The sequence below is a fragment of the Hetaerina americana genome, unplaced genomic scaffold, assembly GCF_022747635.1.
Source record: "Hetaerina americana unplaced genomic scaffold, ioHetAmer1.1.p SCAF_10, whole genome shotgun sequence".
Taxonomy (NCBI): Eukaryota; Metazoa; Arthropoda; class Insecta; order Odonata; family Calopterygidae; genus Hetaerina; species Hetaerina americana.
The window spans coordinates 42135657-42148492 of record NW_027286070.1 but is presented as its reverse complement, the minus strand read 5'-3'; the positions used below and the strand labels follow the sequence as shown (position 1 = coordinate 42148492).

At 36.4% G+C, this 12836-nt stretch overlaps 1 protein-coding gene across 2 annotated transcripts; it reads left to right on the top strand.

The window, feature by feature from the left end:
• Window positions 1-3416: 3416 nt before the first annotated feature.
• On the top strand, window positions 3417-12252 carry grp (serine/threonine-protein kinase grp). Of its 2 annotated transcripts, none has more exons than XM_071598560.1 (10): window positions 3417-3525; window positions 4032-4152; window positions 4230-4453; window positions 4548-4612; window positions 4750-4875; window positions 5001-5130; window positions 5218-5424; window positions 9471-9736; window positions 11702-11833; window positions 11911-12252. In XM_071598560.1, exons 2-10 carry the CDS (start codon window positions 4088-4090, stop codon window positions 12127-12129), a joined length of 1434 nt encoding a protein of 477 aa, XP_071454661.1. In that variant the 5' UTR covers window positions 3417-3525; window positions 4032-4087; the 3' UTR covers window positions 12130-12252. The 2 variants fall into 2 exon arrangements, with proteins under 2 accessions (XP_071454661.1, XP_071454662.1); XM_071598561.1 differs by lacking the exon at window positions 3417-3525 and adding an exon at window positions 3836-3952.
• The last annotated feature ends 584 nt before the right edge of the window (window positions 12253-12836 follow it).

The window sequence follows — 12836 nt, the reverse complement described above, 5'->3', positions numbered from 1 at the left end:
CTTCAACATTTTTAACCCCAATTACTTTTCTTACCAGATCATCAACTTGCGTAGCCTATTTTTAAATGCTTTAGATCAAAATTTGTATCAGTTTTATCTCTTATAAAATTCATATTCAATATTCATCAAAAACTTTTATTTCATTTTTTATTGAGAGAAAAACTTGATAATCTTTCATTTCTCCATCCAATACTTTTCATTAATGCCATTTCACTGACCACAGCAACAATCATGAAATCCACAATATGGATAAAATTTGCCACTTGGAGATTGTTTTGTGTTAAGCTCATAGTAGTAGTAGTAGTATTTATGGGAGGCGACCGACAGCTCAGGTCATTTGCGCCATAGGGGATGGACAGGGAAGGATGAAGGGTGGAGAGAAACCCGGCGTCGGCATTAGCTAACTCTTAACGAAAGGCGCCTAGGGGTCCGCAGCTTAACGTCCCATCCGACGGATGGCGTACTCACTCTTAAGTGCCCTCCACAAAGCACCTCAAATAGGGATCGGAAAGGTTAAGCTCATGTGTACGCAATTATGGTATCAGGACGCAGGGTCTGGTATCCCATCAACATCCTATACATACATCAAGGTTATTTCGATTTGATTCGACAATATTTAGGCCTAAATGCATTCAATATTAGATACCTTTTTACAATTTCTTATAGGAAACTTAACTAAGTGTACAAGTCAGTCAACTCGCCCCAGAAGCTCCAGTTAAGAGGCGGGACCCAAAAATAACAGGAAAGTTTTTGTTGAGTCTTTAGTTCTCAACATATTTACATTAAATTTTGTTCATCTTCAAAGTATTCCCCATTGACGACAATGCACTTCTCTAAACGATGCTTCCATTGTTCGAAACATTTCTGAAATTCATTAACCGGGATTTCCTTAAGGCCTTCTAGCGATTTTTGTTTTACCTCCTCCACGGTGTCAACGCGCTTTCCTTTCATGTCCCTTTTGAGCCTGGGGAACAAAAAGAAGTCACTGGGAGCTAAATCCGGTGAGTAGGGGGGGTGGACAATCGATGTCATGCCGTTTTTTGTCAAAAACTGCATCACGGAGATGGCGGTATGAGCCGGCGCGTTGTCATGATGGAAGAACCAGTCGCCTGTGTGACGAAGACCTGCTCTTTCCTTCTTGATACTCTCCCTCAATCTCTTCAAAACCTCCAGGTAAAACTTCTGGTCGACGGTTTGGCCCGGGGGAACGAACTCCGAGTGCACAATACCTCTGCAATCGAAGAAACAAATGAGGAGTGTCTTGATTTTTGATTTCACTTGGCGAGCTTTTTTTGGACGAGGAGAGCCAGCTGTCTTCCATTGGCTTGATTGCTGCTTCGTTTCAGGATCATTTCCATAGCACCACGATTCATCACCAGTAATAACCTTGGAAAAAAAATCAGGGTCCTCTTCAAGCTGCTTTTGAAGCTCAAAACATGCCTGAACTCGACACTCCCTTAGCTCGTTAGTGATATGGCGTGGGACAAATTTGGCTGCAACCCTTTTCATATTCAAATCTTCAGATAGAATCCTCTGAATTGAACTCCATGACACTCCAGACATTTCACAGAGTTGATCAATGGTTCTGCGACGGTCTTCACGAATGAGGGCATTGATTTTGTCGACGTTTTCGTCAGTTCTTGATGTTGAAGGGCGGCCTGAACGGGGTTGGTCTTCAATTGACATTTCACCATTTTTAAAACGTGTAAACCAAGCGTATACCCTGGTTTTGCTTAGAGCAGCTCCCCCATAAGCAGTCCTGAGCATTAAAGTAGTTGCCGCGGCCGATTTCCCCAACAAGAAACAAAATTTCACTGCAGCGCGTTGCTCTGGAATATCCGTCATCACATTTATCGCCGAAATGAAAACATCTGTACCACTGAAACAGCTGTCACTGAAGGCGATTCAGTCACAGCAACGGTGCTGCGCATTCTGACGCAGGTGGCGTGAGCCTGACGAACGACCGGCCGAACGACCGGCCGAACAAAGGCTTCCCCCACTCTCGCCCCCCTCCCTTTTCAGCCCAATTCCCGTCACTTTTGGGTCCCACCTCTTGTCTATAAAAATTCCAATCTAAAATACATTCATTCTAAACACATACTATACATAAAATTGTAAATTTTGATACAGCAACGTCATCTTCAGTGTCATCACTTAGCTTATTACTTCAAATGGCTTTCATAAAGATTCAACATAGGTCATTAAATATACTCATGCTTTTCAGATTTAAAATTAAAAAACCATTAAAAAAGTAAAAAGCTTGTGGCTAAAACACTACAACTAAAAAACAACCAAACGTAGCATTCGCCAATCAAGCACTTATGACGCATGCCAAAAATATAATGGTTTTGTCGTGAAATACCTTATGGCTTGGCCTTTTTATTAAATGAAGTCATGAACTTTAACACGAAGTAAGTCCATATTATGACTGCGCGGTTCTTTCCGTACACTTATCAGACCGCTTGGATGACTGATCATTCCAAATGACCCATTTACAACAGAATACATTTCAAATTACCTATTTTCTTGGATCCAGTACATAGGTTCCATCATTTTTACAGCAACAGTCCAAAGTAGTAATTGCAATTAGAAGGTAAAATATAGTCACCTTAAGGTAAAAGCGGTTACGTACCAATTACTTTCCTGAACTTCTGCACCTAATTGATTTAAACTGCGCCACTAAACACGATCTATGATAATAATTAGGCAAAATAACTCAATAAGTTTGAAGTAATAATTTAATAAGTCAATAGGACGGAGCTATATGCATAATAAGCCTGCTCATGCAGTCGTTAAAAAGCAATAAAATCTTCACCAGGCCATCTGTGCATTAAAACTATCTTATTTCTAACCTGGATCTGTAAATGGCCATGGTCCTGTCGCAAGAGCAACTCCAGAAAGAATTGTGGCGACAAGCCCATGAACACCAGCAACAATTCTGCTCGTGGGTTCCGGTTCAAATTTCCATAGGTGTTTAATCGTGAAATACAGAGCTGTCCAAGCTACTGTACTACCTACCACTTGCAACCATTGAGTCATAGATGTATTTACTGAAAGAAGTCAGAGTGTTTCCCCTGTAATGTAAATTAAATTTTAGCCATGGATTCGAAGGGAACTAATTAAAAGAATGAAGGCAATTTTCTTACAATATCTATATGAAGGCGACTGATCGCAGGGTATCTGGCTTCTCTTCCAACTAATAAGTGACGAGGCAATCACATCATCACATTTCAAAAGCAGACAACAATGGAATTCAAAGGCTGGATTGGAATTTAAAGTGAACTTTTTTTCCTATGTGAAATTTAATTTCAAGATAAACACCATTTCTTCACATAAAAAATTTAATAGAAGGTGTGCTTATTGTTTTATTTAAAAGCGCAAAATTTTGTGTTTCCAATCTAACATTTACACAAAATCTTTCACAATAGGTGGCGCCATTTGCCATACATCGGCGCGAAAACGGTGGCAAGCCGAGAACCGCCATGAGGAGGTGCCACACATTCGTCGAAATCCGATGGCTAAAAGGTAGGTGGAAATTTAAGAAAACTGTCACAATGTTTTGCTAAGAGAATCATGTGTTTAGAAAAGTTGAAATTAGGGGTCTTGTACATGTCAGTAATAAGTTAGTTTCTCTGGTGTACGAGGTATGTCGGATAAAAATTGTATATAGAGATATGCTTGTCAACCACGTGTTGGATGCCATTATCTTTTCGACCATTACCGATCTTAGTTAATAGCAATTCGTATTATATGTCGCCGGGGCGGGTATTGATCGGGGGTATGACTCAGTTTTACGGCGGCATTTGGTATTACGGAAGCATTGACCTTAAGACGTTGCACTGAAAAAGGCCAAACGAGATAACTTGAGGGACCGTTACTCTGAGCGTAATGTGAAAGTTAACGTGTACTTTTTAATGTGGCTGGTTATATGTGCTAATGCAGTCTCAGTGAAGTAAGTAGGGTTGATTATTGCGATCCTATTTTTATTGTTACTGTCTGTATGAGGTCAATTCGATGATTATCTATTACAGGTGCCGTAGGTTTTTTACTAAATTATGAATCCACCAAATGAAGTGGGGTTCTCAATATGGTTTCAGAGTTCGTTGAAGGATGGACTATCGCCCAAACATTGGGCGAAGGAGCATTTGGAGAGTATGTATTTCTATATATAAGGACAAATGAATCTCTTTTACAGACTGCTTAATGTTATTATATTAATTTCATGGCAGGGTGAAACTTCTTATAAATCGGCACACGGGCGAAGCAGTGGCTGTCAAGATTGTAGATCTTGAGAAACACCCTGATGCAAAAAATAGTATACGCAAAGAAACTTGTATCCTTAGAATGCTAACGGATCCGCACATAATTAAATTTTATGGCCAGCGGCGGGACGGAAATCTTGAATATATATTTTTGGAGTACGCTGCCGGTGGAGAATTATTTGACAGGATTGGTGAATAACTTTGAACCGAGTTCGGTATATGATTAGTCCACGAATTTACTCGATTCCCAATTTGATTACAATTTCTTTATTTTCGTCTTTACAGAGCCCGATGTGGGAATGTCCGCATGGGAAGCTCAAAAATACTTCAAGCAGCTCGTGGCTGGAGTGGTAAGAACATATTTCTACACTTCCAATTTTACAATGATGATAGTTATAAATTTTATAGTTGGCTTAAAAGCATGTAATCATCAAGGTTATGAATAAAATTGAAAAGTAATGTCAATGGTCGTTATTTAATTCAACAGGAATATTTGCACGGAAGAGGAATCGCGCATAGAGATTTGAAACCCGAGAATTTGCTGTTGGACGAAAATGACAATTTGAAAATCACCGATTTCGGAATGGCTACGTTATATCGAATGCAGGGAAAGGTGAAAAAACTTAACGTGGAAGAGTATAGTCAAACGCAATACCTCTTTTTTGTGTTTTGCCAAGTCGGCCGCACATTCGCGAATACGCGTCTTTTTTTCGTTTTATATATGACTTTTTTTCGCAGGAACGACCCTTGGAGAAACGGTGTGGAACTTTACCTTACGTCGCTCCCGAAGTTCTACTCAGGCCGTACCATGCCGAGCCAGCCGATATTTGGTCTTGTGGAGTTATATTAGTAGCAATGTTAGCTGGTGGTGAGTGTTGATGCCCATTGTTTTGGAAATAACGATCATTTTGCCTCGCAATTTAGAATGACTGCGTTTTTATTATATTACTTGTAGAATTACCCTGGGATAAACCCACCCCCGACTGCCCTGAGTACAGAGATTGGAAAGCAGGTAAATACATACAAACTCCGTGGAGTAAGTTGGATAATATGGCCCTTACACTGATCAGGAAAATGCTTGTGCCACTTCCTTCTAGTCGTGCCACTTTGCAACAACTCAAGAACCATCGTTGGTATCAGAAGAGATTCGTGAAATCTTTGGGTAAGATTTCTAAATTTTGTTATTGCTTTAAAAATTTTAAAATTGTTTTCATTTGAGTACGCATGTATAGTTCGTTTAACGGTTCAGGACTGCTTTGATATTAGGGGGTGTTCTACCGAGCGTTCGAGTCTTGGAAATTGATTGCAAAACTAGTTCAGGTACTGAGTGACTCTGAGTTGCATTAGAATCTCAGGTGTACTTGGTATCTGTACAGGTGATGTGAAATGCTACCTGCCTTAATAATAGGATTCTTATATGCTTGATATACTTACATTTGTAAGAGAGCATTGGACTTAAACAATTGTTAGCTTTAGAGTGAAATGGTTTTAATAGCGTTATTGCAATGTAAGTTCCAATTCAGTTATCTACTAATGTCTTCTAAAGTAGGATACCTGGCATTGGCTTGAGTTAGCGATGGGAATTTTTGTGCAGATTGCTTTCAAAATTTAAATTAGGATAACTAAATATTGTGCATATTTAGTATATTCCTATTATTCCCTTATGTCCAATCAATGAAAGGGGTTAGTTTTTCTGATGCAAGTGTGAAGTCACCTGTCCATTGCCTCTGTGCAATATCTGAAACTATATTTTTCCAAGTATTAAACATCATACAGAAGATTTGTGTTGTACTGAATTGGAAATATACTATTAAAAAATAGAATAGAACAGATATTTAGAAATATTTGATTTTATCAGTTGTGAAATTCATATATGTGTGCTGCGTTAATCATAACTGTAAAAAATTCTTTGCAGTCATTCTCACTTTGAGTCATATTGTCCTCTACCCAAGATTTGTGTACATAATAGACTCGCATAAATGAAGAAACCTCTTTTCAAAGAAATTGATGGAACAGAAACATTAGACCAAAATATGCTGACTCCTACCTGTCATAATTTATAGCACAAATATTGAAATAATTTGTCTGATTAATTTATAATAGTTTCGCCTGTAATTAAGCCTTAATTGTTGATCATATCAGCAGGCCCCCAGCCTGTTAAGAAGTATTTATCTCAGTTCAATCTTTGATGAATTTAAGGATCTCACGCTCTACTCAATTTCTGTCTTAATTTAAGTAGGTGAAATGAAATTGTAGAAGTAAACAGGTTTCTAGATATAGCATAACATTCATTCTTGGGTGTTGTTCCTTCTTGACTAGCTATTGATTTGTCTTCACTATTGGTATAGAAAATATTATTTATTTAGTGGAAGTCTGAATATTGTCATCTGGCTCCATCACAATAGTAAAATATCTTCATTGAAAGATTACTTGATGCCAATTATGAGTAAGGTGGCGCAAGACTAGTGTTTTTTGAGTAGATCATGTCTTTTAAGTCCAAACAATTTGATTTGTGGTTAATATTCAGTAGGCAAATAGGTCTTCCCAGGCTGTATGATAATACCCATTCTTGAAATGAGCTTCATATGGTTCCCCACTCCAAGAATTTTTCGATTCTAAATTCAGGCCAATTTAGAAAAGCTGCCTTCCATGCTCTCCTATGCCTTGATCAGTTTTAATTGCCTTTTCATCTTCACCTGTGTACTAATTTGTCATTCAACCTTAAGTTATTCTCACAGACCCCATCTCTTAAATGACTGGTGGTAAATGATTTAATCACTGAGTTTTGATCATGAAATTTCTGTATTTGAATAATTGAGAGCAGAAAACATGATTTATTGGCCAAATATAATGCTTTGGGAGTACATAGGCAAGTGTAGCTCGCTGAAGTCCTCCGTCATGTGTTATCATTGAAGAATTATGAAATGTCCCTGTAGATTTCATTGAAAGGAAAAGTCAATATATTCAAGTATTTTCCTCGGATAGCACAAAAAAGAAAATTTGCCCCGAACATAAAGTTGAGAAATAACTCGCAAGGGTTTCATAACAAAATGCTGTTGGCTGTAAAATTAATATTCATACAATGGGTAAGTTTTTTGTAGTGCTGTATATTAATTATAAACCTAATACTTTTTCACATGGTTGGTTGTATGAAGTGGTACTCCCCACTAATGATAAGTTTTTAGGGTGGACCATTTGCTGTACAAGACTTGAGACCATGCTAACCACATCGCTGCAGGCGTAGTGCCTTTGTCTTTTCTTTGGTGATGTAGCTGTATGATTGCTGTTAAAGGATTATAAAGCTTGATTACCAAAGCAAAGAACATTGGCTTGAGCATCAGTCATCGTGGTGATCATCATCATTGGAGTAACATTGCGTTGTTGTGCCATCTTTGGTGATCTAGCTGTATGATTGAATTTGATTTCATAAAGCTATATTACCGAAGTTAGTGCAATGGCAGTAGGACATCATTCAGAAGAGTCCTTCATAGCTTAATTATTGATTTCACAGCCTGACTATGGTAGAAGTAGAAGCTATTTGAATGTCTATTTCAAGGTTTTTTAAAATTCTTATATACAGTAGTGAAAATGCAGATACTTGCATTTGATACCACGGTTTTTGTTGCAACTGAGATAGTGTCACAGAAAATAATTGATTGCTAGCCTTTTTTACTTGTTCCATTCTATCAGTCTGTAGTTTATTTCCTTCACTTCTCATTTGAATATCATGCCTTTACAATTCAAAAAGTTAGTTTTTTTTTTAAATCTCATTTGCTATTTCTTTCACACTATGCAGGGGAAGTCATCATTTCATTTGATCATCTTCATTCTCTTGTAGTAAAACTTTATCATTTCCTCGTTTATCTTTTGGTCTACTCTAGTGTGTGGCTTCTCACTATATTCTCCTAATATATGATTCCTTCTTATATTTCTTTATTTTTAGGCTTATTTTTGAATTTGTCAAAGGTGGAACACGACCTAGTGTTTAAATTTAGGTGTTTACTTAGTGAACTGTAGTGCTGCACTTAAGATTGAATACCTAGGAATTGTATAGAAAGAATTTCGTTATAACATCTTGTTCCGCAAAGCTTCAAAAATTTTGTGTTAGAGGATGCCTTGGTTTCTTAACGGAATTAAGAACTCGGCCAGACATGAAGGGATCTGGGTTCAAATCCTGGGCTAGGTGAATGATTTTTACCCATGAATTTGCAATGTAATGCAAATTAGCAGGAGCCTCAATTAAAAGTTATTGTTGCAGCATCTCCTGCAGTTTCTTCTTTTCTGCTGTTAAGATGGTAGAGGTCAACTATTGTTAATGATGTTTGACTTCGCACTAAGCAATTTGACATAAATCTTAGAATTTTAACATATAGGCGATAGTGATGCATTCCATGTCTGTTTTTGCAAATTGATACATGGAATGCTATTTAGATTAATCTTCAAAGTCAAAATATACATAATTGAGTTCATGTTAATTAATTGTTTTTACAAAATGCCAAAGAAGATGGATCTTGTGTTAGATAGGAAACATCATTTTCAATTAATTTGCCTTGGATGTTGTCAAGTTTTTAATGCATATTACATTGGTATATATCACAATGAGTTCATTGATTTTTAATAACAATTAAATAAACTGAATTTTGTTATCATATAGACGCCACCTAATATGAAATTCACAATTATTCCTGACATGTAACTTATTGGAATAATTTTTTATCATCTCATCCAATGGAATCCTTGACAAAAGTTCCAAATTGCATGTATAATTGCTCTTGTTGCTCACTTAGTGCACACTATCTTGCATTTGAAGAATTTTCTGCTAAAATATATTTTAGAAGTTGTGTGTTCATGGCTACAAATATTATATTTTCACTTTTTGTTCATTGTTCACAATTTATAGTACTTTATTGTGCATCATAGGAGTAAGAGGCAATGTCCAAAGTAACTAAGAGAATGCTTGTCCCAAATACTCATTCATCATTCTAACAACCTTAATGAGTGATGTGTAGATATGTTTGACAGACAAATAGGAAACTGATTGAATGACTGATAACTACTGTGATGTTTTCTATGTAGCTATCGTGTACGTAGTTGTTTAAGTGGCCTTTGAGGAAGTAAATGTGACTTTGTTAAAATATAGAGACAGACATGTATACTGTTTTTCTTATATTTCCTTCCCTAGTATTTGATCTGGTTTTTCCTTTTCAGCTAAACCATCTGAGCTGACACCAGTGAAAAAAAGACAGTGCTCAGGTCTTGATTTGTCTCCTCTTGAAGGAGTGAGTAACCCAGAAGATATGTCAATGGCTGCTAGGTTATGTTCATCACAACCCGAGCCATGTCCACGCACAGCAATTGTGATGGAAAAGCAAGAGCAAGTGCCATCCTTTTCATTTTCTCAACCAGCCCATATAGAAGACTTGATTTTGAACTCACAGTTTCATTGTACTCAGCAACAGACATCAAGCTCTCAGGTTTGTGCATTTGAAGGTTTGGTATGCCTTGGTCAATGTTCTGATTTACTACCTTTCTTGTAATGGTATTTTTTGGCTTACTGTCTCAGTGGGAGGTTAATTTTCATGGGCATTATTCTAGCATCAAATGATAGTGTGTATAATCTGTGTTAATGTTCCCTCTCGCTTAATTTTTATCAAACTATTAAATGTGAGAAGTAGGATATTCAATGACTTAAAAAAAATCTATGGTGCTACTCAAATGTTCCCTTTAAAAATTTGATTTATTTAGTAAGTGCCTAATTTGAGGGAATAGCATTGTAGAGTTACATTCACTTTTTAGACTGGCTAAGGTCACCCTATATGAATTCACCAGGGTGGCAGCATACTGGATCTTGTAGCAGTTTTTTCCTCTTTCATGAAATAATGTTAACATTTAAGGCTGATTTGCATTATTTTTTGAAAGTTAGCACAGATTTTTGCTGGTATTCTATGGTTCATCTAGTATGTTAGAATTGTAATCACCATCACTTGGTGGATAGTGAATTAGTGTTCAATGTGGGAGTTAAGAAATGTTTATTAGTCTACATAGGAAAATGTTAACCAGTAAAACCTTCAATGGTTGAAAAGAAAGAGAAGCTTGAGAAAAATTCATTGTCTTGTTAAGTCAAGTCCAGGGTCCCATCAGTCAAGTGATGTTAGCCTGGAGGAATTTTTTATTTCTTCATTTAAAGTAGAGATTGAATATTACACATAGTTGACCAATTTTAGTGACTGATTTAATTTTTATAAAAAAAATGCTAGGATCTCCCCTAACAGTGTGTATTACATGATATGGCCCTCTGTTGAGGGTAACAACATTTTCAATTTAGGTTTTTATGCCCTAAGTATAATTTTAATGCTAAGTGTAGTGTGCCAGCTGATCATTTAGATGAAAAGTGAACCTCATAAGTTAGGTCAAGGTAAGATGTATTCATGATCTCCAGTATACATTCTCTCTCTCCCTTCAAAGTATTGTACATCCTATTTCTTTTCACTCTATAACCTGGCTTGCCTAGCTGTCTTCCATTGATCCTCAATATTTCATTACCAATTAAAAAGTTATCAATCTTTCCTGCTTCCTTTGTATTTCTCCCAACAGTCTTCTCACACTATCCCATAAGTTGTAATAAGCCTCACCTTAGCACCCTTATTTGTCACCCATGTCATCAATTCCTCTCTCTTAGTGAATGTACCTTAGCCTGATGAATTTCATCTTAAAATACTGCCAAGATAGTGAACTTCCAACTGCTCCAGTTTATGAACTCCTATTTTAATATTTATTTTAGCTTGCGTCTTGCTTGGATATTGGGTAACTTTTGTTGTGTTATCATTGTCTCCCATACCCATGGCACTGGCTTATGCCAGTGGCTTACTCAAGTTAGATCAGCTGCCAGCCTTATTTTTTGAACTCGCGATCAACTCCCATTTTTATTTTCTATTCTTCCCAAGCTTCTACAATCATTTTGTCCTCTTAAATGCAGAAAGGTAGTGGTGATTGTGGACTCTTAATGGTCCCGTGATTTAATTATTGTAATTGGTTTCACCTACCCTCATAACACTGATCAGCCCAACTTTTCACCCTTTTATTTCACCTGTAAATCAATTTAAAGCTTGTTAATTGACCTTAATGTCAGTTTGTACTTGGCATAAGTGGTAGTGTCTTCAATTCTTGGATTGTATATATTAATTATGGTAAGGACAAATTAGCATAGCCCTTATACTAAAAAAATGTAATGACATCAATTATTATATTCTACCAAAGTAAAATATTCGTGGTGTAAGACCTAGAAATAACCAAAACTAACATTTGCGACCTAGAATTGTAAAATCAGACTTGGAAGAAATTAGTGGTTCACTAAGATAATTGCATTTAGTCTTGCAAATGATGTCATTCTGTATTTTAATGTGAAGCTGCTATTTATAATGCCATTCCTATGATTTCAGAGTACTTATCAGAAGCTTGTAAGACGAATGACCAGATTTTTTGTGAAAACAAACCATGAGGAAACACTAAAAGAACTTTGTGGCGTTCTGGAAAAGTTTGGATTTTCATGGAAAATGAATGTTGCTGGAGTGGTAAGTGTCAAACTGAGTGTTACATGCTGTTTGCTTCAAGTTATTTGGTTACTAGAAATATTTCTTATTTATTTCAGTTGACTATTGGTACAGTTGACAAGAGAAAAATGAAGTTGGTGTTCAAAGCTAACTTGCTGGAAATGGGAGAACATTTTCTCCTTGATTTTAGGCTATCCAAAGGATGTGGTCTGGAATTCAAGAAACTGTTTGTGAAGCTCAAAGGATCCCTTGATTCAATAATAGTCAAGGGTCCAATTATGTGGCCTATAGCTATTGCTACAAACTCTGTTCCTTAGTGTGATGACAGAAAAGTGAACTGTCTGTGCTCCATTGTGATTATTATAAATTTTATGTTGCAAGTTGCCTTTTTTGTACAGTGATTTTAGAATTGAAAACTATTAGTGAAAATAAATATATTTTTGGAGAATTTTGAATTGCTGTTACCTTTGTTGTACTGAGTATGATTTTGGAGTAGATATGTTCCTTTATTATTATGGTCGTAGAAGTAAGCAATTTAGACTTCATTTCCTGCTGCTTTATCTATGAGAACATTTTGTAGTTTGTGTCCATAGAATGAAGAAGGCAGAGTTGTTTCTGTCGGCAGGTAAATAAATCTTGGAGGGGATCTGAAAATTGTTCAGTTTACTGTTTGTATTTCATTATCGCTATACTTAAGAATATTTTAAAAAGGAATGTCAGATGAATTAATGTTACGGGGGATAAAACTTAAATTGCATGTAATTATTGTCTTAAAGCTGTGTTACGGTATTTTATTCTCACCCTTTTAATCTCATGGTAATTATTGGTATGTTGTCACTGATGGACTTGATGAAATTATTTGTCCCATCTTGGTTCATTATTGGTTTGAATTGTCATTTTGGTCCTAGTTGTCACAGTATAATGCATTTGTAATTTTTACTTGCTCTAGTAAGAACAGGCAATGTTGTAAACTGTAAATCGTACTGAAGTTAATTTTACATCGGTCTTAGTAATAAGTTCTCTT